Below are 21,858 nucleotides of genomic sequence, written 5' to 3'. Positions count from 1 at the left end.
GGGGCTATGTGTAGGGGCTGAGTGCTCAGTGAGGATAGGCCCTGAGGTCAATTCCTTAATCAGGATAATGAAATACTCCTTACTCCTAGTGAGTAATATTTGAAATAACAAATGGAGTCACAAACACATTGGAGATACTCGAGGATTTGGATGGGGTTGTGTTGATAGGTGTGTCGGGCCAGAGGCATAAAATGTAGAGCAAGGGGGAATTTGTCATTGCCTTTGTTCATTAACCTTTTGGGCCAGCAATTTGGACAAAGTGACTCAGAGCTCTCCAGCAGGTAGAACTGAGCCTTCAGAAAGAAAGGTCSGTCCCAGTGAGACACGAGGAAAGCCAACCTGCCCTTTCAGGAAAGAAGCTGGTGGCTCTCGCTGGCACGGGTGGAAGGGATACGCAGAGCAGACACGCAGAGCGACACGTCTCCACACGAAGATGCAGCAGCCATTGATAGCCCGGAGAAAACCATCTCTGGATCCAGGCTTTCCACCCTCCCTCTGGGCACTGTGGGAGCATTCACACTCCACAGCCTCCTCATCTCCTACTTTGCAGGCACTTATCTGGTGAGAAAGCAGGCAAAGAGACAAAAGGCTTGGAGCAGGGAGGGGACACACTGCTATTCATAGTCCCGGTCCCCACCCACGGGTGCCAGGAGCCAGACAGGGGAGCACCTTATCAGCTGCCTGACTGAGCAGCATTCAGCGCTGTCCCAGGGCTCCATCTCCACCCCGACGCAGGGGTGAGTGCCCCGCTGACGTCAGGAGCCCTTACTTCACTTCCTGGCACAGGCTCCGAATTTTCGTAGCCGTGTCCTGTGGGAGAGAGGCGGTGGAACTGGAATAGGCGTGCTCGGCCCCACCTCCTCASCCCCCAGCTGTTAAAGCTCGCAGCAAGGGCGAGCGGAGCTGCTGCTGGGCTGGGGCTGCAGGAGCGCAGGTGTCCCCTCTTTGGACGGAGCCTCCCTGCTGCCTTCGCCAGGCACCACACAGGTAATTCAAGGCAGTTTTTTACAGGGGCTGGGGTGGGATGGCGTGCGGGACCACGGCTCTGTGGAGTGGAAGAGCAGGGCCATGGGTGCCGCGGGGAGCTGACGGTGCCTCCCATCCGTGACTCTAAGATGGGATTGCCAGCTGGAGCTGGGAAGACACTCCCGCAAAACTATTAGAAATTTGGGGGTGAATGGATATATTTTATGTGCACGTATCAGTGGGAAAGGAGGGTCAGGGTGGAGGGAGAAGACTCAGCTTTCAAGTGAGAGCTATGATTTGGGGTGTGCAGGATAAGTTGCCACAGCACAGGCTCCCTTGCACAGACTACAGAGCCCCTTGGAATTCCCAGACACTTCTGTAGGTGCTGGATGAGCAGACTCAGCTTCTGGAGAGCAACAATTGCCCAGGAGACAGGGTAGAGGCTCTTCATGCCTCATCCTGCCTCATAGGACATCTACCCTGGAAAAAAAGAAAAAGGCAGTAAGAATGGTTGCAAGTGGCCCAGTTCTCCAAGTCAGCAAGGTTCTTTCCATCCCATTTGTTCCACTGGCTGGCTGTGGCAAGCACCACTTGCAGTCAGCACCAGCCAGGACTCAAAGCTATGGGTGTGCTCTGTGCTGTCATGAGGTYACTCACGCTGGTTCTCTGGGCTCTCCGCGTGCCTCGACATCGAGAACCAGTCTGTATCTGCCAGAGCTGTGAACAGATAAACTAATCTAATCAACAGTAAATGTCTGTGGATAAAAGTTTAGAATTTTCTCTTCAACTTTTCACWAACGTTCCATATTTATTACTCACAAATGCCCAGGTAATTCAGCTGTCTGTGCAAGAGGTCATAAACCCCCAAAATTTTGTGTGCAATGATTGTGAAAACTCCTGCATGTGCTATCCACTAATTCTGTTCTCTCCATGCAAGTCCAAAGTTCCTGCATATTTGAATAATTTGCATTTTACTGTAGCCAGCCTTTTGAAGAGCTGTATGTCTTTTACAGAGTGAAAATAAAAACTGGAAAAATATTTCCCCAGTACAGTTACAAGCAGGTCCCACTGAAGCATGTGTGGRGCTGAGAGTGAGTCAGTAATATTTTCACCTTTTGTTCATCCCTTGATTCGATCAACTGCCATTTATTAAAAACACTATCTGCACCCACTAAAATCTTCTGTAAGGGTTTGAGAACTAACTTCATAACTCCAGTAWGTTGTTCTGGAGTAGGAAAATCAAGGCAAAAAGCTCAGTGAGCACTGAAGTCTAAATTTTGCAAGGTTAATTTTTTTCTTTATCAGAAAACCCCTCATTTTCCAGTGTGGGTCACTGTTAAGGATGGGTTCACTCATGTTTCATTGTGATATTGTATCTAAACTCCTCTTATGATAGATTTTAGAAACTCAGGTCTAACTGAGGAATTGCTATCTAGAAATCAGTATCTGGCCCTTAGGATCTAAACTCACTCTGTGCCTGCATAATGGGCCACRAAGTGCCCAACACCGTCGGGGAGTGCCTTTCCCCACATGCTTCAAGCTCCCAAGAAAGTAGGGAGCTTAATTCCTCTAAAGAGCCCGCTTAGGCCCTCTTATCCTCTGGGAGACAGGTGTGCTCAGACAGCACTGAAATCCTTATGATGAGACAGCAGGAATGCGTTAGAGACCTTGACATCATTGACTTGTGGACTCCGCACGCAATAACTCGGTGGTTCCTTCTCATGCAATGAATAACATTAGCTCCATGTCCCTCCAGTCAGTGCAAGGCAATATCTTGGGGAGGAGACTGACGTCTKAGGCAGTTATTATTGCCTTATTGTTACGCTGCCTTGAAGAAGGAGGAATATGAGTTTAGGGCTAATGGTTGGTGTCTATATTTGCTATTAATTTTGGAGTAAGAAGAGCTATGCCGCAGGCATCCAGGTTAGTTATCTGCAAGGTAAAATGCATTAAAGTTCTCCATTCCTAACAGTAAACCAAAGCCACAAGTGCTTTAGAGAAATTRAAAGAGGGAAAACAAACAGAACAACGAATTTCCTTTCTGCATTGTTCGTCTCTGAATCTCCCTGGTACAGGGTACTGATGTTGTTTGAACTTGTCAAAAGAGCGTCAACTGAATTATGACTAACAGCTGCTCTTGTATCACAGGAGTGACAAGGCAGCTCAGTCTCTGCACTGCAGGGCACCAGGCAAATGCCTGCTGAAGCACCTCACCTTCTCCCTGCTCCGTACACTCCTAAAACATTGCACAATATCAGGCACAGTGGAGAGGACATGCAGGGTGAATTACCTCCTCCTGAGGGGCTTGGCTTGCCCTTGGTGGAGAGCCAGCACCAAGCAATGAGATGACTCTGCTCCCATTGTCCCATGTCCTGAGCACTGTGSTGTCCTTGCCCAGTGATACGGGGATGGAGATCTGTCCTGCCTCTCCTTCCCCAGGTGGGTGACCTTACAGCCTGTGTTTTTTCTTTCTCTACAGCTTCAGAGAGGTTGTTCAAAAAGGCGAGAGGATGACAACGTCGGCTCCCCACGGCTGCGGCAGCATCGATGCTGACTACTACCGGCTCTGTGACACAGAGGCAGCCTGGGGGATCGTCCTGGAGTCGCTGGCTGCAGCAGGCATCCTCATCACCATTTTCCTCATCTGCTCGCTCTTCTTCCTCATCTGCAAAGTCCAAGACAACAGCAAGCGGCACATGATCTCCGTCTATTTTTTCTTTCTTTTAGGCACACTCGGCGTTTTTGGTCTCACTTTTGCCTTCATCATTAAACTCAATGACAGGACTCGTCCCACTCGCTTCTTCCTATTTGGAGTCATCTTTGCTCTCTGCTTCTCATGCCTCCTCACCCATGCCTGCAACCTCACCAAACTAGTGAGAGGACGAAAACCCTTCTCCTGGCGGGTGCTGCTGCTCTTCATTGTTTCCTTTGCCCTGGTACAAGTTGTGATCAGCATTGAGTATTTAGTCACCATGTTAGTAAACCAGAGAGAAGAATTTCTGAATATGTCTCGGGAGAATACCAACAAGGACTTTGTCATGCTTTTGATCTACGTGCTCTTCTTGATGGCTCTGACCTTCCTGGTTTCCATGTTCACATTCTGTGGGTCATACAAAAGCTGGAAGAGGCATGGGGCGCACATCTTTGTCACCATCCTGTTCTCCATTGCCATTTGGGTAGTGTGGATCACTATGCTCATGAGAGGCAACACAGCTTTAAAGAAAGAAATTTGGGATGATCCTGTTGTGGCCATTGCTCTGGTGTCCAATGGCTGGATTTTYCTGATCATGTATATTGTCCCCGAAATTTGTTTCCTCACTGCTCCTCTGAAGCTGGAGGACTACCCTCCAGAAAATGAATTCTGCCAACCCAAGTTCATAAAGCAGGCAAGTGGAGTGGAAAACCGTGCCTACACCCAAGATGAGATCGTGCAAGGTATGATGAAGTGAATGACTCCCCTGTCCCCCTAGCCCTAAGCACRCAAGCACCACTCATGGGCTAAAAGAGGTAGGAGAGCTACAAGAAAAGATTTGAAGATGATAGATAAATTAGAGGTTAGGAAAAAGCTTCAGACTGATGAAATTTTGGAAATGCACATGTAAATTAATCTCCACACGAGGGAAATTAGTGAGGACCAATGCAAATGCTGAAGAGGTGTAGAAATAGACTGAGCAGAAGACTTGCTGCATGTCAGGGCTGAAACGTAACTCCTTATGACTCTGCTATACCTGGGAAGTCCATGTTAAAAATCAGGAAGGGTTTTGTGTCTCTTAGTGACATATCAGCTCTTCAGGCCTATCCAGGGTTTAACTTGGAGGTTATTTACCCCGGTTCTGATCTGRTTCCCATATCCATGTGAGAATGAATCCTTCATCCAAGGAGGTCTTCCTTTTCTGTATGAGTCTTCTGCCTACTTGGACAAAGCAAAATGTTTTAGCAGTTGAGGTTTCCCAAATCTGTGGGTAGGAGATGTGATTCCTCTCCCTGTGGATCTGTTACTGGTATCATATTTATCACCTGAAGTCAGACCCCTAGGTTTGTAAAAAAATAGCCAAGAAAAGCTGTGCTCACCCAGGGAATACCAGAAAGGGGGTCTTGTGCATACAGATGGGAGGGATTTGGCTGGTGATAGTGACAGTAATTGTGAGGCAACAGGAGGTGTCTAAACTCCAAGGCCACCTATATCCTGCTATTTGCAATACCATTCATTCCTGCTTTCAGAAGGAAATATTTAATGTCCTCCACCTATGGATTTTGGCCCATTCCTGCCTGCACACTGCATACTTAGACCAGTCTAAAAGCAGCTGCTAGTGTAGCCACAGACCCTTAGGATATCCCTTGTGATATTTCCAAGCTGCTATGTCTTGCTAATATGCTAACTTTCCCCTACTTTTGTCTTGTGACTCAGGAGACCTCAACTACTCTCCCTACGCCTCTCAGTTTCAGATGAAGGTAAGTTCATGCTCCCCATCACCCATGTCATGTTTCACCACATGCAGGCTGTAGGCTATGKTTCAGGTGCTGAAAGGAAGGGAAGAAGAAGGGGCAAAGGTAGATGGACCCTAGAGCAGGCTCTGTGAAGGCAGGCAGATGCTTTGCATGGAGCCAAGTGATACTCTGACATCATGGAGGTGCCTGTAACTGGGGAGAAAGAAAGAGCTGTGACATGTCCAGGGACATGGGAAGGCAAAAAGGGCCCAAGATATAGAGGCTGTGGTATTCAATATTTTGGGATTTGGTATCACATAAGAAGTCCTCTGTTGGAGCACAATTCCTACAATAGACTGTGCCCTTTCTTCAGGAAACTGTGCTTATTTCTTCAGCCCATGYCCTGAATGTATTCCCACCAGCAGACACTAGAATTTGCAATGCAGATCCAGAGTGAGCAGTCTGAATGTGCACCTGTCCATTTGCCAATCCTCCTTCAGACCACAGCCTAGCCAGTCTAGTAGCTCACATCCTATTCCCACATGTCCTCTGGTGACAGATCTCCATCATTTATTTGTTCTGCCAGGATCCTCTTCCAAAGCCTTATTGGTCACATTCTCAGGAAACCTTCACCTCTGTTTCTCCCTTCCTTTGTTTTCTCTGTAAGCCCTGTTTCATTACTTCTCTCCAGTTTTCAAAGGTGAAGACTTCTGTGCTTCCTTTTCAGGCCATTGAACCCCAGAATGATTTCTCCATCCCTCGCCCCAAGGCCCGGACAAGCCCATACCACGACTACACGGGTGGGAAAAGCCCCATGTAGCAGCTTCACAGTGAGCAGAGAGACTGAGTGCCCCTCAGCAGAGGCACGGGGAATGGGCCACATGGTGACAAGTGAGATGATCCTGCAGAAGAAAGTCAACCCACACCAGCAAAAGAGGAGGGGGATTCTCTTTCCCCACACAGGCACCCTTGTAGCTCCCTCTTACTCATCAAACTTAGCTGTCAGAMACAGCCCTGGCCACCCTGTCCCTGSTCTCTCTGTGTCTCCATGGAATGGAGCTTCTCTCTGCTAACAGAGGAGCATCCTGGCCTGTTTTCAGCTGGAATGCTAGAGAAGCAGGAAGATCATCAGCCAGGTCTGCAACTGGCTCTGCCCCAGACAGGACCTGCTTTAATCAGAAGGGGGTGCCTGCCCACCTCGTCYGATGGGAGAAGAGGAAGGACCAGGAGCATCAGTCCTACACATTCCTTCCTCCTGCCCACCAATGAAGACACCTCAGGTACTACTGAGGACATCTTTATCTGTCCACTGTTACTTTAGTGCCCACTCCCAGCCCTGCCTGGCTGTTCTCCAGAGATCAGTGGAGAAGAGACAGAGAAACAGAAAAGCGTATTCATTTTCTCATCTTCATATTTGCTTCCAATACATCCCTTATCATCTAGGAACCATGCTGGAGATGGGCAAGAAAACTTAAAGACATAAAACCAGCGACACCAATTTACTGACACATTTTCCAATTCATGTTGTAACAGCCTCCTTCCCAGCTCTGACTCCTGCCCATGTGCCCCAGCTGAGCTCCCCGAGGTGCCTGCCCAACCCCACAAACCCTCCCTCCCCACCCCTGCCACTCCAGGCTGTGCATCCCCAAAGACAAAGCCTCTTCCATGTGGCTCCTTGCAATTCTCTGGTGGGATATAATCCTGTGAACCTTGGATGTCGACCTCTTGCTGAGTGTGTCTGTGACATTACAACAAATRTTTCCTGAGCAGCCAGGTTACAGAGGGTGGTCAGCCTTCTTCCCAGGYGTGAGTGAGCAAAAGCACGTGTGTGATGTGTGTGTGTGTGTGGTGTGTGGACTGCACCCTGGTGATGAGCAATGAGTCTGCAGAGTTGAATCATTCTGTGTAACCTGCTTTGCATTGATAAACAGCTTTCCATGGAATATATATATAACTACAGCGAGCTCTCCGAGTGGGTGTGTATGGTACACTGGTGTCTGACATAGCTGTATATTTATTTAGGACTTTGTATATTGACTGTTTCATTAATAAAACTCCAAACAGCCTGACTATGAGAAACTAGTGTTCTTCCTTGGAAATGTGATTCCTGCAATRGCTGGTGGGGTGACAGCAGTAGCTCTCCAAGGGTTGGAGTGGGCCCCCTGGGAGGTTGTGCTTGGGGGAAAACAGCAAAGAGATGCTGGCTGCTTTGAAGCTGTCACTGTGACCTAAAGATCAGCTGCTTGAGGGTGCAGAAGAAGGGTTAGTAGCTTCTCCATSCTACTTTTCTTGAATGAAGTTGATTCAATGTTGGGAGTGCTTAAGAAATGATGAAATATAAGTCAAAGCCACAGCAAACAAATGCCAGAGGAAATATGTGAACTTTTCATCACTATATATGTCTGTTTCTGCTGTGTCAATACTCCTGTATTTAATTGCTTGTCTCTTGCTGGGTACTTGCATAATCAAGAATAGGAAAGGAGTTTGTAGGTATGTAATTCAGTTTGTAAAAGGATGTTTTTCTGGTGTTCTGGATACATGTAATATTTTTATTTGAAAATAGAAACAATATCAAAACAAAATAACATCAGTGAAGATGACAATGATAATGATAGTAATAATAATTTTTAAACCTCCTGATGGTATGAGGTTATAATTTCCCTGCCTAGAGCATACTCTCCCATGAGATTTTACATGTTCTATTATGCTACCACATATCCATATTCTCTTGGCAAATAAATGCCAAGAATGCCTTCCACAGGCATTCCCAGTGCTGTCTAGAAGAGGTCAACTTGTGCCTTCCCCACACTGCCTACCAGCACTGAAGGGCAACACAGGGACATCTGAGGCTTCTGAATCCCTTGGCAAGAGAGAGAGAGCCCTCCTAAGGACTGATTTTCAAATGTGTCATGGGATAACTTGCCTTTTTCCGGTAAATTTGAGGTGGAAATGATGCTAACCCTCCCTCYTCTTCTCCCTTCCACCTATACAGTCCACAGGTGTAACACAGAGGATGAGAGAGAATTATCAAGGATGTTAAGAAAACATTGGAGAGCAGGCTGGGAAAAGGGGTTTGTGAAGCTGTGATGCAGACTGAAGGTARGAGGGATATGCCTGAAACAGTACCAAACTCAAGAAATCAGCTTTTCGAGCAGATGTGGTGTCATTGATGGCTTAAATGTAGCTATAGTAYGTTCCAGGATGATTCAAAAATGTGTTAAAACTGAGCCAGCTCCTCTGCTTCAGAGGAGTGTGGTGGAGCAAATGCACAGGCTCACAGGAGAAAGAAGAGTGAGGTGTGCTCTTACTGTGTGTATGTTCCATATCCCAGACACCTACCAACTCCTTCACTGCCACAGATCATAGAGTGCCTCCAAAGCACCATGGCCCCAGAGGCAGCAGAACTAGGAGGGATGAGAGACATCATATGCACTCCTATTGATTCAGGGCATGGCGATTTTCTTGATTCCTTTCTTGTTACTGTGCATGCTGCTCTGCAGAGAATGAAAATCTCCTTCCACGGATTTACAGTGCCTTTCAGAGTAATTTTTTTAAACCTCTGTAATGACACAAATACTAATCTGCCCAGGGTTATTTTGCACTTGTTCGATATTAAGGCAGCTTTGTGTGAGAGCTCGTTTAAATGCCAAAATAAATATTAATTTCTGTGGAACTTGGCRCTGCTGGTTGAGGGGTGCTGCTGCACTGCAGGTTTCTCACACTTCAGAAGAGACTTTTGGGAAAGCACTTTCCTCTCTCCTTTTAATTGAGCTTAAACCAAACCAGCTGGCCACTTAGTCACACACACACATCCCAGGGAAATCCTAAACTGCTGGGGCCAGACTAGACCCGAACGGAACTAGTGAGCTGAGGAAACAGTAAGGTTACCTGATCCGTGTGCAGTTTTTTCTTAAAATCTGCTCTCTGGGAGGCCTGTGAACCCAGTGGTGCTCATCCTTACCCTCTTTCCTGCAAAGGGCTCCCATAGTGGTGGTGGTTGTTGCAGGTGTGCTGCCTTYGGGGCCCCCTGATTTCCGGTCCCTYCTCTCCCTGTTCAGGGAGACCAGAGAGCCAGGAATGTACACACAGAGAAGGGTTGGCACAGAGCACACCTGAGTTATGAAAGCAGCCAGGATTATCAGGAGGCAGGATAAACTCTGCTGAACTTCGGGTCAGGGGTATCATGGGAAAAGAGCAACGAAGGACGAAAACACTGCTCAATCCCAGGACCTTCAGGGTCACCATCCCATGGCCTTGCCAGAGCTGTGGGGYTCCACGTGCCTGGCCAGCAGTGAACATGAAGGGTGCAATAAACCCYTGGGACACGCGCCCAGGTCACTGGTGACACAACCTGGAATGAAAAGGAACCTTGCTGGGCTCACATCTCAAATACTCCCTTCTCCTTCTGGCAGCTGCTGCCAGTGCCATCCTCTTAAAACAAGAATATATTTTTTTTTCTTTTTGTGAGGGATTCACCCTCTTCCTACAAATCCTGTAGCACTTGCTGTGGCACACGGACCATGAGTCCCTCTCCCTCAGCTGGGGCCACTCTCTCCAGGCTCACAAGGCCGGGGAATCACTTCATTCAGATCCAGGAACAGAATTATGGGGCCACAATTTGGCAGCTTTTGGTCCGAGTTGTCCATGTTGCTCCTCTTCCAGAGGTGACCGACTGTTTTCACAGCAGGGYTCGCAGCACAAGTGGTGTGTCCACTGCCCAATTACAGCATCTTCTCCCATACAAACCCTACGCTGTAGGTTTCAGTGTGTCTCATCACACTGTTCCAGAGCCAGAGATAGCTGGAGGGGAGAAATGCTTCCCATTTTCCTGGCCCTGACAGGGAAAGTGACCTGCTGGGAGCAGTCTCCTTCAGCCATCCCTGGCAAATGCAGCATCTAGTGGGCAACAACACTTGTGAACAAGAGACAGCATTCAGTCCGCCCTACATTTCCACTTAAATACACTCTGCTCCTACACACACACACACAGTCCCCAGGGAGTGACTGATTTTGMAGCTTCTGAAAGACAAACATGAGATCTAAAAGCTGCCAGTGTGAAACTCATGTGTGGGTAACACGTGGGATGCTCCTTGCTTTATTCTGCCCCAAGCTCCCTTTCAAGTGTAAGCTCACACAACATGCAGGGAGCWGGTGGTTCCGAGAAGCTACAGAGCTCTTCCTTGTTTCCAGCTCTTTCCTACATTTGAGTAGGTTTAGCAGAACTACAGAGTCACTAAAAGGTTTTTGAGAGGAGAGTTCTGGAGAGGCCCAGCCCAGCTTCCACCCTGAACAAGGCTCATCTCAAAGTCTGAGGTAATCTTTGAATGTCTCCAAAGCTGGAGATCACACAGCCTTTCATGGTCCCAGTGCTGGTGTCTGACCACTCTMGTTGGGATTTTTTTTTAAACCTGTGTTTAAATCAGAATTTCCCTTCTTGTAACTTTGCTGTCATCCCTTGACCTTTCACGGTGCACCTCTGAGAGAAGTTTGGTCCCATCCTCTCTATAGCATCCATTTAATTAATAGACAAGAGCAACTGGATTGTCACCCTCAGCCTATCTCCTGACACCTAAGCAGGTCCCTCAGTCTTTCCCCCTAGTGACACTGTCCAAGCATCTCCCCACGGTCTCAGGGGCTCCCCTGCCAGACTTGTCCCACTTGATCAAGCCCTGTAGCAGTGAGAGACCCAAACGACACAGTACTCCAGGTACAGCCTCCTGAGCTGTACCTCCTCACCCTTCCTCAAACATGGCTGGGRTACATTGCCATAAGTGTGCCTCGCTGGACAATGCCTTCTTCAGAGTCATTCTCCCCAGCACTAGTTACTCCCTYTGCCCTGGGGGGACTTGTGTGGTTATAAATAGAAGTTCTGAGCTTCCCTTTGTAAGGCAGGTTTCTGACAGGAGCCAGAAGTAGCACCCAGGGCCACCCAGCTGAGGGCTGCAGTGGCAGCTTCCTCTCTTASGGGGAAGCCCTGGAGAAGAAAACCCAAGAGCCCCTGCTCAAAYTTGTCTGCTTTCAGGGGCTCTGAATGCAAAGTGGAGGTCAGCCTTAGCAGCAGCGAGCCCACCCCTGAGTACCACCAGGGGCTGGTGAGGTGTTGGTGACCAGCCATGCACTCTGGGGCACCCAAGCATGGGGACTCAGCTGCCTCTGCCCCAAGCAGTCTGTGACACTGCAGGACAGTGGACATGAGAATCTATACTGTGGGTGCTTACCCCACTCTTGCCATCTTGGTCCTTGTGGGCCTGGGACATGCCCTGTCCCCTCTCCCTCCCTGCAGCACACTCACCCTTCTGCACCCAGAACTTTCCTATTTAGGATTCTTTCCCTCCCTTAAAGTCAACATGCCCTGCCACATGCAGTTTCTAGGGAAACTGGTGTTTGCTTTGCTTTTGCTATGGTGACGAGTGAAGCACTGTGCTAGATGTAAGTGCCATTTTCTGCAAAAGACTTTCTGAAGTGTCAGGCGTGGAGCAGGAGCTGCCCTCCTGTCTGGCCAGGCTGATTTTGTCTGTATCTATCTCCAGAGACAGCCARGGCTCTGCCTGGCTGAGCAGTTGCTCCCATCAGACTGGTAACAGGTGCATTTAAGGAGAAAGCAAAGGCTGTGGCTCACAAAATGGGCATCTTGTTCTCTAACTAATTAGTCAAGAGCTGAAATAGAATGCTCTGTCTCCAACACATGTCACTGTCTGCTGTTTTTCTCTCAAAACAGTCTGCAGTGAAGATCAAATGCTTGCATACAGAGAAATGCTGACTTTTTTTATGAAATCTCTAATCGTGRAAAGAGACCCCAGTAGCATCGTGACTTTGCTACTGCTCCTTGCTCAGTGCTGTAAGAAACCGTGTTTTCATGCAMATCTTCTCTTTACTGGTTTTGCCACATGGAACAAACACATGTTTGAATCTCAGAAGTCAGTCACCGAGGTGCTGCTCAGTGTCACTTGGCCATCCCTGGACGCCCCTATAATTCAGAAATTAGGCTGCTCCTGTAGGCACTCTGTTTTTAGCAGTGCTGAACCGCCCTCTCTCACCGGCTGCTTGCCACGTCCTCAGCCCCTAACCCRGCCCCCTGAAACTGGTGCCAAGGGAGAAATGAATGAGGCACGCGGGATCCAGGATGATTCCAGCACCCGCCTGCTGCCCGCGGTGCTCTCCAGAGCAGTGGGGCACGTCCCACCACGCCAACTCTTGCAGGATTGAAAGCAACCTCCTCGAGAACAGGGAGGAGGCTGGGTTTGGGTTTCTGGTGCCTCAAAGCAAGCGGAGGCAGCGCTCGGAGAGCGTGTGCGAGGAGAGGAGGCGGCGGCAGCGCTGGAAGCCTGAGGGAGGCTCCTCCTGGCGTTCCGCCAGCGGCCGCGGGGCGGCGCCCTTGCCCCGCGGAGCTGCGGCTGAGAAGGAGGGAGAGAGGGAAGGAGGGAGGGAGGGAGGGAGGGAGGGGAAGCGCACTCTGCTCCGATAAAAACCCCACCCCAGATAGAAAAACCTGCATCTCGTCACAGCTTTAGTGTTAAAACGCTTCACAAAAATAATAATTTTTTTAAAAAAAAACCCCAGTTATTTCATGGCCTTACACTCAAGTTCAGTAAAAATTGCGATTTTGCTGCCATGAAATGACTTCTTTGAGTCAGCATGTTCCAATAATAATTTAAAAAAAAACAAAACAACAAAACGACAAAAACAACCAAACCCAAGCAACCGAAACTTTCCAGCTGAAAATAGAATGCTTTTCCACTGTGATGTTCTGTTTGTTCTATACAGCAGCACAAAGACCTTGTCTCTGAACTCACTTTATTTTAGGCACAGCTTAGTTTGATTTCAACTAGCCTCTTCCTGACTGTCTGCACTTTAACTGCTGGAGAGAAATGTCTGCCTGCAGAGGCTGCTGCCCATCTCTGGTGAGGTGGCTGCGATCAAGGAAGATCATTCAGCTCCCAGACCCTGCATTGCAGACTCCTGGTGCTTCACGAGGCCACTGGAGATGGGCAGTGGCTGGGGTGGGGAGCAAGCGGGCATGCTGCCAGCAGACTGACTGTSCAGGCAGAGCAAGACTCATCAGCTCTGCTCCCCCATCCTGTCCAGCCTCCCAAATGGAGGCCACCAGCTTCTGGGCTTGCTTAGGTGGGACYGTGCCAGTCAGAAAACCAGGAGATCCCCAGCGTCAAAGCCTGTGTTATCTGGCAGCAATGGGGACAGGACAAATTTATTACACAAAGAAGTGTCAGGTGTTTGTCCTTTCTCCTCCTCACCCATCACCCCTATCACTAACTATGTATCCGAGACTGTATTGTGGCTCTTTGTTACATCCAGACTTTTGGGTTAAAATCAGCAAATGGTTTGTGTGAGATGAGGGCCAAGATTAAATGCCCAGTGCTTAAGCACAAATCACCTCAGAGGCAGACAGAGTCACTGATGCAAAGACGTGTGTGCTGAGCCAAGGAGTGCTCAGTTCTCCAGAGCACAGGCTGATGGAAGGGCTGTGGGTCGATTGTAGTATTGCTTCAAATGGTCTGAGAGCTGTCTGCTCCATTCTTGCAGCAGTGCAGTGCCACTGGCACACTCTCTGTTACCCTGCTCCTCTCCTAGGAGGACATCAGTTCTACTGCCYGCTGTAGTGAACTCTCTGAAAGACGAACTAAAACCTCTCCTGTGTGAGCACACGAAATCTGGAACCGACTCTGTTTCACCGTGACATCGGATCTTCAGCAGCCAGGCGAGGGCACTGCGGTATCTGCATCCACCGTGAGCGCACGGTCCCGCTCCTGCAGTTATCCAGAACGCACGAAGATACGGCACGAACCATTTTTAACCTATTCAAAATGTTCGAGTGAGGTCACACAAATCAGTAATTCGTGTCTTGGTGGTGATTGCATTTTTCATCCGGCAGCAGAAGTTCTAAAGCCAGATTTACCGAGTGTCCAGCCCCGGTTCTAGCTACAAGTGCTTTTTCCAAATCCTGGGACAAGTGGGGTGGGAGGAGGGAAAAGTCCTCCCTCTGCAAGTTTCATTATAGATTTTACCGTTTTTAAAAACATAATTTGTCTTTATTGTCTGGCAATATTCTCTAAAAGTGCAATCAACTTATGGAATGAATGAGGAAATGCTGAGAGAAGYTGCATGCTCCTTCACAAGATACCAGAGATGAAACCCTTGCTAGTGTCTCTCCTGATTTCTCTTTCAAATGTAACCTCTTTGTCTTCGAATGTAATCAGCTTTTGGGGCATGCTCTGCCTCCAGCTGTGCATACAATGCTCACACTGAAATTAATAGAAGCATGATGATACATTTGAAGTGAGAATATTGRGGAAATAAAGTTAAATTCTTGGGGGTACAATCAAAGACAAAAGTTGCTTTGACTTTAGTTCTCACCTTAGAGACATCTATAGGTCTAAGTAAGTAAAGAATCATTTTTATGTGTATATGTGTCTTAGCACATCCTATGAAATAAAAAAAAAAAAAAAACCTGCATGAATTAGGACACACACAAGGATTTTAGAAACCTGTCTTTGTGGCATCCTTCTTAAAAGAGATTTGTTGCTGTGTTTAACCCCATTGTCTCAACCTCCGGGGAATAGGGAATTGTTTGTGTTTGATGGGATCATCACAACACATGTGGACAAGGTGCTGGTCACCAGTTTGCATTGGTGACCTTAGAGCTGCTATTTAGAAATTCTACTGTTTCATTTTTTGTGTCTTTTGAGTTGCTGAGAGTCCTTCAGGAGGTTTTCCACATGCTTCTCCTTCCATCATGTTAGCATGATGGGGAAATGATCCTTCCTACATTCAGGGCAGAAGGTTAAGGTCAAGTTTTCACCATATCTGGGTGATTGCTCACTCAYGCCCAGGTGGATTGCTCTGTGTCATTCAGAAAAGAATGACCACTGTCACAGCAGGTGAGCATTATCCTTGCCATGCCCCATCCCTGCAAATCTCTCTGCATGCAGAGAACTGAATAACTTCTTACACAAAGAGTCACTCCTTCTACTAGACCAACCTGAGCCCTGGCAGAGCTCCCACTAACACCTGGTTTACAGCACAGAGGGGACCAAACAGGTAGGACAGCCCTTCCGAGCAGCAGCGTCATTCAGAAGGAACGCTATTATCAAGTTGAAGGTTTAAGATCGCTTCCTGGAGGRGGATGCTCTCTCAGCTAGCATTGCCCTTCTGCTTAAATGGAAGCCTCTGCAGGAGGAAATGAGGAGGGTCAAAACATCTGGATGCTCTAAGGGCGTGAAGTAAGGGAATGTTTGGAATAGGTTTTCACATTCAGGCTRTCCTGTCTTCCCTGGCACTGACTGAATTGCAAACCAAGCACAGAAGGTGGGTGCAGCCCACACTGGCAGCTGGACTCCAGCATCTCTGTGGTCTCTCTACTCCAGTGCTAATAATTTGGCCTGTCCTGCCTTACCAGGTAGATGAAGCAAGTGCAGGTTTCCAGGAAAAAGCTGCATGCCTGCCACTTCTGCTGTAAAATCATCCAGCAGCAGCTTGCTGCAGAAGTTTCATAACAGGGAGGAAGTCATGGGTTAGTGGCACTTGGTCAAAGGTTTCTCTGGCTTCAGCTATGCCTGGGAGAAGCTCCCAATCCTTGTCTCATGAGCTGGACCAGACCTGCAATCATGAGCAAACAGCAGGGGGAATGGGAGCATCTCCCAGTCAGACAGAATGACCTCCTGTCTCCTGCAGGACAGCTGAGATGCAGCTCCCTGCACCCAGACCATCCATCCTCCCACTACACCATGGTCCCCCACTCAGTGTCCATCTGTTACCCTGGCCAAGGGGAGGAGAAAAGCAGGGGAAGAATGTAATCCTGCCTCGTTGTGCTGACAGCGAGCATTCATCCTTTGCAGCTTCCTCTGAGTAGCTGTAGCACTGCTTTTCCTGTCTCAGCTCCGTCCAGCTCTGCAGGTGAATTCATGAAAGGGCTGTGAACTAACTGTGCTTTCTAAAGACCTGAAGAATGAGGACATTATTTACTTTGGTTGTCCATGGGCATAAAATGGTGTGAAAGAAATGTATGCCTCAACTCCATCACTATCTGAGACCAAAATAACAGATAAAAGGAGAAAATCTGTGGGAGTTATCATTATATGGAGTTGCCATGGAAATAGCATGAGAGAAYTTGGAGGAGAGCTGACATACCATGTCTCCAGGAGGGCATAAATCTCCAGCTAGCCTCACTCCTTTTTATCACATTAACAGGCAATATTTTTTGCTTCAGCAAGAGGTGGGAAAACATCAAAGCACAGTTCTGACATTTTTGTCTCTCCCTTGATTTCTCTGATGAAGACCTCCCTGACCCCTCAAGAAATATAAAAGTGAATCCTAATGCTATTGGTAAGTTGCTCTAGAAACCATTTAATAATTTCAGTAAAATGGTAAGAGGGATGTAATTTTACCCAGAATATATTACTGACTTTTGTGAAATCAAATTCTTTAAAAAAAACCCTTTTAAAATGTACTATTCTAAGAGTTTTTAAAATTAAAAAAAATTATTCATTTCATTAAAAAGTTTTTTAAAATGATAATTTCTAAGGAAAAGCATTACAATTGGAAGGATCTCAGAATTTCAATGAAGTCTTGTGCACTGTTCTGGGAAAACTATTTTATTCTCTTCTCTCAGTTGCCAAATTCCCCTTTTAATCTATCTCATCCTCTCTGATCAGGAAAGGACAATCAAGTCTGCTTCAGCCATTTCAGATTGTGACTGAGCACCTTTAGAGACAAGAAGGACCCTCAGCCTGCAGCCAGGCTCTGCAGGGTAGGGGGTGGGCTGGAAAGCCTAGAGCAGAGCAGCAGCAAAGCCTTCATATTTGCACCTGCTCCCTTTCAGCAAAGCTAATAAGTGGAAAAGGAAAGATGCCCAGGATACTCCAACGAGACTTCATCCTCCTCATCCACCAGTACCAATGCTTTGGCCCTGCATCAGCCCTGCAAGGGCAGTGRGATGAAAGGAAGCCCAATAACAAGAGAGGAAGACAAAGACCATTGTCTCCAAAGGCTCCTYTAAGAGTCAATTCAGGTTAAGTTCCATCTATTGACTTAGTTATGTCTCAGAGCACCATCTCATCGACTGAATTTCTACCATATTTGTGACTCCACTTGCAAAACTTGGAATCCCAAGAGATACAAAGGCCTGCATTTGAATACSTCTCTCCTAAAGAACAGCTAAAGCCATTGAATTGATTTGTGTGGGGTGACAWCTTTGGGCCAGGCTTCTTCTTTGGCTTATAGTTACCACGTTTGCCATTATGGCAGTAATTTCAAGTTTTGTCCCTAAGCTGTCTTAAAGCAAGAAAGGAAGAAGGAAAGAAGGGAGAAAGGTCTCTTTTGTCACCCTCATTTCTAAAGCAAAAATCTCCAAATTATCTAAGAACAAAACTTGTGTTAAGTTCTTGTTGATTGTTTTGTCTCTTTGCTCAGCATCAATTTAAGACAAAATTACACACATAATTTTATAAATGCTATTTATAAWGCTGTGGATACATATTATGCATATTTTGTGCCAAAATGAATCCATTTTTACCCCTAAGAAATGACAAGTCCCAAACACTGAATAATTCCAAWGGGGCTATTTTTAAGGCACTTGGTGGTGCATTTGTTGCTGAGTAGCATCTCTCTGTCTATAGCCATGGGAATAGACATCATTTTTAGCTTCTCATCATTCAGGAGCTGGATTCTGTCCAGAAAAGTTTGTCACAGCAGATTGGAAGGCTATTTAGGATAAATGAATTTGTGGATTATGGGATTAAACACTTCAGAAAACAGTTGTGCTTACCTTCACATCAGGATTGTCTGGGTAGCTCATATTTATCCCCTTGCTAGATCTCCCAGGAGCAGGAATTGAGGTCACTGGGAAACTCTCTGACTGGGTGGCAGTTCCCAGGATATTTTCCTCATCTTCTGGTGTGCCTGGTTATATCTTCCTGCTTTCAGCAGAGATATCTGGAAGCAGCTGCCTCCAGTATTACTTCAGGATTGTTATTTTCTTATGTTCCTATCCAAGGAAAGGGAAAACATCCAGAGCCTTTTCAAATGCTTCTGCCTTACCATCAGGAGTGGGAGTAACTTGAAAGGTGAAACAAAAATCCCTGTCTGTATCTGCAATTTTTTTTGCTACATTATGTGCATTCTGGGCTTTCATTCAAAACAAACAAATTTTTAAAGGCCAAAAACTAAATCATACGCTTCAGAAATAAACCCTCATTTTTCTCTCTTGTTCAGAAATAGCATAATCGTGATGAAAAATAAATGAACTCCTATTGCCTGTTAACAAACCAGCTCTGTGGAAAGCTGTCTCCAGCCAAACGACTCCCCGGGATCAAGATCTGGCCTTCATTCTTGGATTTGGAGAGATGTCCTGTGCAGCCATCAGCATGGTTGATACAAACCATGCSTGCACCTCAGGAGCAAAGTGGGGAACAGTGCCACTGCCATGCCCAGTGAGATGGGAAAGGTGTGGCATGAGGCTACACAGAGATCAACAYATGGTCAGATTGACAAATAAACCTGGGAGGGACAAAACCACACCTGGGCACCCTGTGYGCTTGAGACTGCACCCATTTTTTCCATGTCTATTTGCTCCAGGCCCTGTCACCCCATTTGGATCAAAACCTGAAGGACTGCTTTCATCATCTTGAAGTCGGCTGGGGAGGTTTCCAACTGGAGGGTGTTTCAGACCAGGTTGCCAAGACACAGCACCTCATAAAACAGTCATTTCTGTTTCCCTCCCTGCCTTGGGACAGGGAGGAGTGCTCACAACAGTCTCAGCTGCATTTTGAGGCKCAGCATTTCACCCCTCCAGGGAAGCACCGCCAAAGATGTCCTCAGAGGAAGAGCATTGCTTTCCMCAAAGGCGTATGCCAGAGCCTTGTGCAAAGCAGATGGCAACACAGCGGGAGCAGAGTCATGCAGGGAATTTCCAGGGAGATCTTTTTTCCCTGAGCCCTGCTATGTGGAGGGCTGTCTCAAGGCAGGGCTGGAGAAGCTGGGAGGCACCTCTGGTTCCTCTCCTGTGTTTAGCTGTGCTGCAGCCATCACGGCACAAGCCCTGTTGGAAGGGGCTCATCAGCCTCCCCTGTCAACACCCACCGTGTGTGAGGAACAGGGCACCAAAGGCACTGAGTTCAAACAACACACCCTCACACCGTCTGCCCTGAGACAGCTCAGCCAAGGTATCAACCTACTCCTTCCCACACTTACACAGGCTTCCTTCTTCATCTCCAGCCTGGGTTTCCTTCACTCAGGTATCRGCATGCGGGTGTGTCACAGTTTAACCCCAGCCAGCCATGCAGCACCACACAGCTGCTCACTCATTTGCCCACCCTGGTGGGATGGGGAAGAGAATCAGAAGGATAAAAGGGAGAAAATTTGTGGGTTGAGATAGAGACAGTTTAATAGGTAAAGCAAAAGCCATGCATGCAAACGARGMAAAACAAGGAATCAATTCACCACTTTCCATGTGCAGGTAGTAGTTTCAGCCATCTCCAGAACACCAGGGCTCCATCACAGGTAACAGTTCCTTGTCATGACAAATGGCATCACTCTGAACATCCCCCTCCTCTCTTCTTCCCCCCAACTTATATGCTGTGTGGCGCTATATGGAATGGAATATTGGTTGGGGTCAGCTGTCCAGCTGGGTCCCTTCCCAGGCTCATGTGCACCCCTGGCCTACTCATGAGTGAGGGGGTACAAGTCTCTGTGTGAGCCCCGCCCAGCAACAGCAGAAACATCCCYGTGTTATCAACCCTGTGTTCAGCACAAATCCGAAACACAGCCCCACACCAGCTACTACAAAGAMATTCAACTCTATCCCAGCCAAAACATACACAAAGTGGAAGCAAGGTGCTGGAAAATTAGAGGCATGGTAATTACTCCTAAGAAACACCACTGCTGTAATCATCCCCTTCAAAGTGCCCTGTCTAAACAATACTACAGCTCATGAAAGATCCTTCAATGAGCCAGCACATGTTGATTTGGAAAGATGTTCCTTCACAAAGTTGAGTCATAAACAGAATTGAGAAACTCTACAATCAGTGATTAAACAGCTAGAAAGATCCACTGCAGGGAAGTGCCCAAAATTGTCATGCTGTATGCCACATTTTATTTCAATGCTTTGCTTTGGGGAAAATGCTTCATTAGTTCGTTTGTCTGGGTACAAGGCATTTCAAATTTCAGATCTCCTCTTACTCACAGCAACATTGAATTCTGTAGATCATGTATTTTATCAGTTGTGTGGGAAGGTGTCTGAACTTTTTGTCTAATCATAGAATTCAGTTCAATTGCTTTTTTGGACTCCAATTAGGAAAGGCCTTAAATTAAACACTAGGGATATAAGAAAAAATGAATAAGACTGGAAAACATTGGAAAAATGCTCAAGGAAGGAGAGTTACCATGGTAATCCTTCTCTRTTTTCATGTGCTAAAGAAGACACATCCCCAACAAACACAGCTCTCAGGACCCACCTAGCTTCCAAATCCAGGCACGGGCGGGGTGGGTGGTGCAGCTGCCCAAGCAGCACAGGCTGGGCTCTGCTGTCCCACCACAAGGAGACCCAGTGTCAGGTCACACTGCCACGTGAGTGTCACATTGCACAGTCCATGTCACTCGAGTCACAATGCAGGGCAGGGTGCTGCAGCACGTGCTGTATTTGAGGATGTGCTTTCTGAGATCTTTCACTTCCACTGGCACTTTTAAAACTTTGCACATTAGATTGAGGATCTTCAACCCAGTCTTCTCACTRGGGCTGCACAGAAGATGTGTCTGAGACTTCCCTGGGACCTTGGGCTGCTGATCAGTCAGACCTCACATTCAGTCTAAGAACAGTGCAGCTCCTTCCACCCCAGTCACTCAAATTTCTCTTCATGGGGGTGGGCAGCAGTGTGGGGTATGGGAGCAGCATTCACCAATTCTCACCTAGGTATAGGGTCTGGATGTGGAATTAAGCAGATTCTCAGGAATCAAGCAGCATTTGCACTGACCCATCTTCTGCAGCAGCTCCCACAGAGGACTAGAAAAAAAGCATCTGCCATGGCTGAAACCTGTCCTGTGCAACGGATTCTGCTGAGAGCAAAGCAGAGATTATGAATGAGCTGACAAAACCAGCCTGCTGTTGGCATAGGCACCAAGCAGAGGCAGAGTAGCTATGCTGGAAGTGTTTCATCCATTACTGTCAGAGAAGTCACTTTTACCACCGATCCCGCTCTAATAAATCATGTTGCCAAGCAGTTTTATGGAGGCTTTATACATCCAAAGCTACTTATGGTCCTGTTAAAAGAGATGCATTTCTTTTTTAGCTCAGTGTGGCTGAAATGCTGTCACAGAAGAAAGAGCTGCTGCTCAGAGCGTTATTGTGAAAGAGGCATTACTGTAATTACAATAGGGAGGGACGACGTGAGCTAGGAGACACCATCTTCCTCCTCTGACCCATCACCTTTGGGCAGCATTGCAAAACTGAAAATT

The 21,858-nt window shown here is 47.3% G+C and overlaps 1 protein-coding gene across 2 annotated transcripts; it reads left to right on the top strand.

Moving 5' to 3' along the window:
- The first annotated feature begins 828 nt into the window (after window positions 1–828).
- On the top strand, window positions 829–7,946 carry LOC130581870 (retinoic acid-induced protein 3-like). Of its 2 annotated transcripts, none has more exons than XM_057380261.1 (4): window positions 829–976; window positions 3,446–4,401; window positions 5,375–5,418; window positions 6,122–7,946. In XM_057380261.1, exons 2-4 carry the CDS (start codon window positions 3,477–3,479, stop codon window positions 6,212–6,214), a joined length of 1,062 nt encoding a protein of 353 aa, XP_057236244.1. In that variant the 5' UTR covers window positions 829–976; window positions 3,446–3,476; the 3' UTR covers window positions 6,215–7,946. The 2 variants fall into 2 exon arrangements, with proteins under 2 accessions (XP_057236244.1, XP_057236243.1); XM_057380260.1 differs by having other exon boundaries at window positions 830–987.
- Window positions 7,947–21,858: the final 13,912 nt, after the last annotated feature.

Source organism: Malurus melanocephalus, unplaced genomic scaffold (assembly GCF_030028575.1).
Source record: "Malurus melanocephalus ecotype Western Australia unplaced genomic scaffold, MMel_1.1 scaffold_441, whole genome shotgun sequence".
Taxonomy (NCBI): domain Eukaryota; kingdom Metazoa; phylum Chordata; class Aves; order Passeriformes; family Maluridae; genus Malurus; species Malurus melanocephalus.
This window is presented reverse-complemented; position numbering and strand designations above follow the sequence as displayed.